This window comes from Canis lupus, chromosome 21, assembly GCF_011100685.1.
Source record: "Canis lupus familiaris isolate Mischka breed German Shepherd chromosome 21, alternate assembly UU_Cfam_GSD_1.0, whole genome shotgun sequence".
Lineage (NCBI taxonomy): Eukaryota > Metazoa > Chordata > Mammalia > Carnivora > Canidae > Canis > Canis lupus.
Window position 1 is genome coordinate 34,642,270 of NC_049242.1, and position 2,893 is coordinate 34,645,162.

At 47.9% G+C, this 2,893-nt stretch overlaps 1 protein-coding gene across 1 annotated transcript; it reads right to left on the minus strand.

Moving 5' to 3' along the window:
• Nucleotides 1–1,252: 1,252 nt before the first annotated feature.
• Nucleotides 1,253–2,267, minus strand: LOC611563 (ribose-phosphate pyrophosphokinase 2-like). Its single transcript, XM_038569043.1, is given in 2 exon segments — nucleotides 1,253–1,518; nucleotides 1,520–2,267. Coding segments are annotated over 2 exon segments (933 nt in total). The 5' UTR covers nucleotides 2,248–2,267; the 3' UTR covers nucleotides 1,253–1,313.
• Between the last annotated feature and the right edge of the window lie 626 nt (nucleotides 2,268–2,893).

A 2,893-nucleotide genomic window follows, 5' to 3' on the forward strand; every position in this document is an offset into this window, starting at 1 on the left:
AGTCAATGCTCGCCTTAGGGATACACCCCACTGAGGAAGATGCTGTCAAGCGCCATCTGTGGAGAAAGCAATCTTTGCCTCCATGATCACTCTTGGGCCACCACTTGAACCTTATCTCAATGAAGCAGTTAATGCTTACTTATTTGTACTTTCTTTGTAGGCCTTTCTTACCCACATTTTTCATGTAAGAGTTTTAGTTAAAACAATCAGTTGTCTAGGAGACCTGCTACTTCTGATTACAAAAGGCAAAAGACTATTAAATCAAAATGAAGGAGGTGATGTTTAAATATGCATTTGGTGGTACTCACAAAAATTCGCCTTTTTATGATGTCCGAAACAAATAACGAACAGACACTAGTAAGCCTGAGGGAACTTAGGGGAGTCTTGGTTTTGGTGGAGACCCACAATGTGAGATTATTGGAAAGAAGGCAAAGTAAAAGCTAGAGCTAAAAAGAGGCCATAAAACAAGATGGTAGGACGGAGTTGCCGCTTGCAGAGCTGTCCGCCTCGGATGGATGGCCAGAGCGCAGCGTGAGTGGCACCAGCGAGCCTGTAGGGTCTATCTTGACACTTTCTCAATCAGATCCATTGCTGAACATAATTTTGGATTTTCAGAACGCGACATTTCAGGTAAGTGGCAGTTATAATGCGTTTCTCAGCAGTGGAAACAACAACCAAAGAAATACTGAATTGCTCGTGATAATGTCTAATGTTTATCAGAAAGTAAATGTGTCAGCAGCCCTCTGAAGCTACGTAAAATTTGGTCAAATTGAGCACGATAACAAAGGTTTATTTGAAACCTGGTTACTAAAAAGAAAAAAAACCCAACCGAATTCAGGCTATTATAAATTTTCTAAGGTGCACTCGGAAGGAAAAGGCTAATTCTGTATACAGGGTTTGACCCAAATGTCCATAGGCATTATCAGTATTTACACAGAAGGCTTTAATCTGAAGTCACCTTTGGCGACCTTGAAATAGACAGACTATGACCTTCCCCAGTGGAATTACATACTTGAAAGTTGTGGCCTCAGAGTACTGGTAAAACAAAAGAAAGGTCACCTGTCAGAATGAGCCAGGATGACCTTAAGGACAGTTCACGTAAAAAGATCAGATAACCTCCTCCCTCCCCTCCCCCTCCCAAACCAGAAATAAATGGTCTTGAGCATGAGAGGGGGGAAACAATGGATCTTGCAGGGTACAAAGATCGGATGCTTTTGCATTATCCTAGAATCGCTGAGTCCTAAAACTAAAGTCAGGCAGACGCACACAAGGCAGCGGCCCGAGCGGGCCCGCTCCACACCTCACGACGGGGCCTATAGCGGGTCGTGGCTGAACAGGTAGGACACGGATTCACCGTTGTGCGTTCTTCGGCTCGCCTCTGCCAAGATCATCGAGATATCAATGACCTGAATCTTGGGACAGTGTTTCATTTTGTCCTCTTGCGGAATGGTGTTTGTGACGACAACAGCCTCAAAGGCGGCGTTGTTTATTCTGGAAATAGCTGGCCCAGAGAAGATCCTTGGTGGCTCCGGCGGAGAGCAGCTTGTCCGCGGCGTGGCAGATGGTGCCACAGGTGTCAGCCATGTCGTCCACGAGGATAGCCACGCGGTCCTTCACGTCGCCCACCAGAACCATCCGGTCCACTTCATTTGCTTTCTCCCTCTCTTTGTGAATCAAGGCGAATTCCACATCCAACCTGTCTGCAATCGACGTGACCCTCTTGGCTCCCCCGGCGTCGGGCGAGACAATGATACAGTTCCTCCACTCAGCAACGTTCTCTCGGATCCACTGCAGGACGGCGGGCTCCGCGTACAGGTTTTCCACCGGGGTGTCAAAGAAGCCCTGGATCTGAGAAGCATGCAGGTCCATGGTGATGATGTGATCGGCCCCAGCGACCCAGAGCATATTGGCCACAAGTTTCGCAGAAATCGGAGCTCGGCTCTTGTCCTTCTTATCCTGTCGGGCGTATGGAAAACACAGGATTATGGCAGTCACCCTGGATGATGACGCGATCTTGCAGGCGTTGATCATGACAAGGAGCTCCATCAGGTTGTCATTGATTTCTCCACAGCCACTCTGGATGATGTAGACATCTTCGCCCCTCACGCTTTCACTGATCTCGACGCTGGTCTCCTGGTTGCTGAACTTCTTAGTGACCACCTTGCCCAGTTCCAGGCCCAGCTGGTCGGCCACGCGCTGGGACAGGTCCTGGTGCGAGCTACCGCTGAAGAGCACGACGTTGGGCATGGCGGAGGCAGTGGTGGCACCGGAGGCTGCGACGCGAGCGGGAAAGCGCCTGTCCTCTAAGTTTATTGATAACTTTTGTTTCAATAGATTCTTCAAAGCAGTAATGTCCTTGGAAATACCAATCAGATCTGCCTTGGCTCAAAGAACTCAACTTTTTTGTTTGTTTTTAATGATTATCATCATTAGTGTCTGGGAAACGATACTACTAGATGAGAAGGAAAAACTCATAAAGGTGTGTCTTGCTCAAGGTTACATACTAGGACTCAAACCTGGTCTGTTTGCCTCTAATGCCATGATCTTTCGGTTATACCCCCAGGCCCTGAGTGTAGCTAAGGGATTCCACTGGCTAGAGCCTTGGATTCCTTCTCTTTCTGGGCCCCAAACTCTTCATTCCTGGACTCCAGAGGCACTGAAGCAAATCAATTCATTAGATCCCTTCTCCCCCAGAGAGCTGATATGCAGGTGTCCTTATGGGTGAAGAGACCTGCTATGGGATTGTATCACAAAGGACTTATTAGTGGGACTAGGAGAGGCACACAACTGGTTCAGGTGGTGTGTCTTCTGGACAAATGCATCTTCCTGAACTCCAACCAGAGCAGCATCTGGGGCTTTATTGAGAAAACTGACCAGGAAAGCCAAATATCCT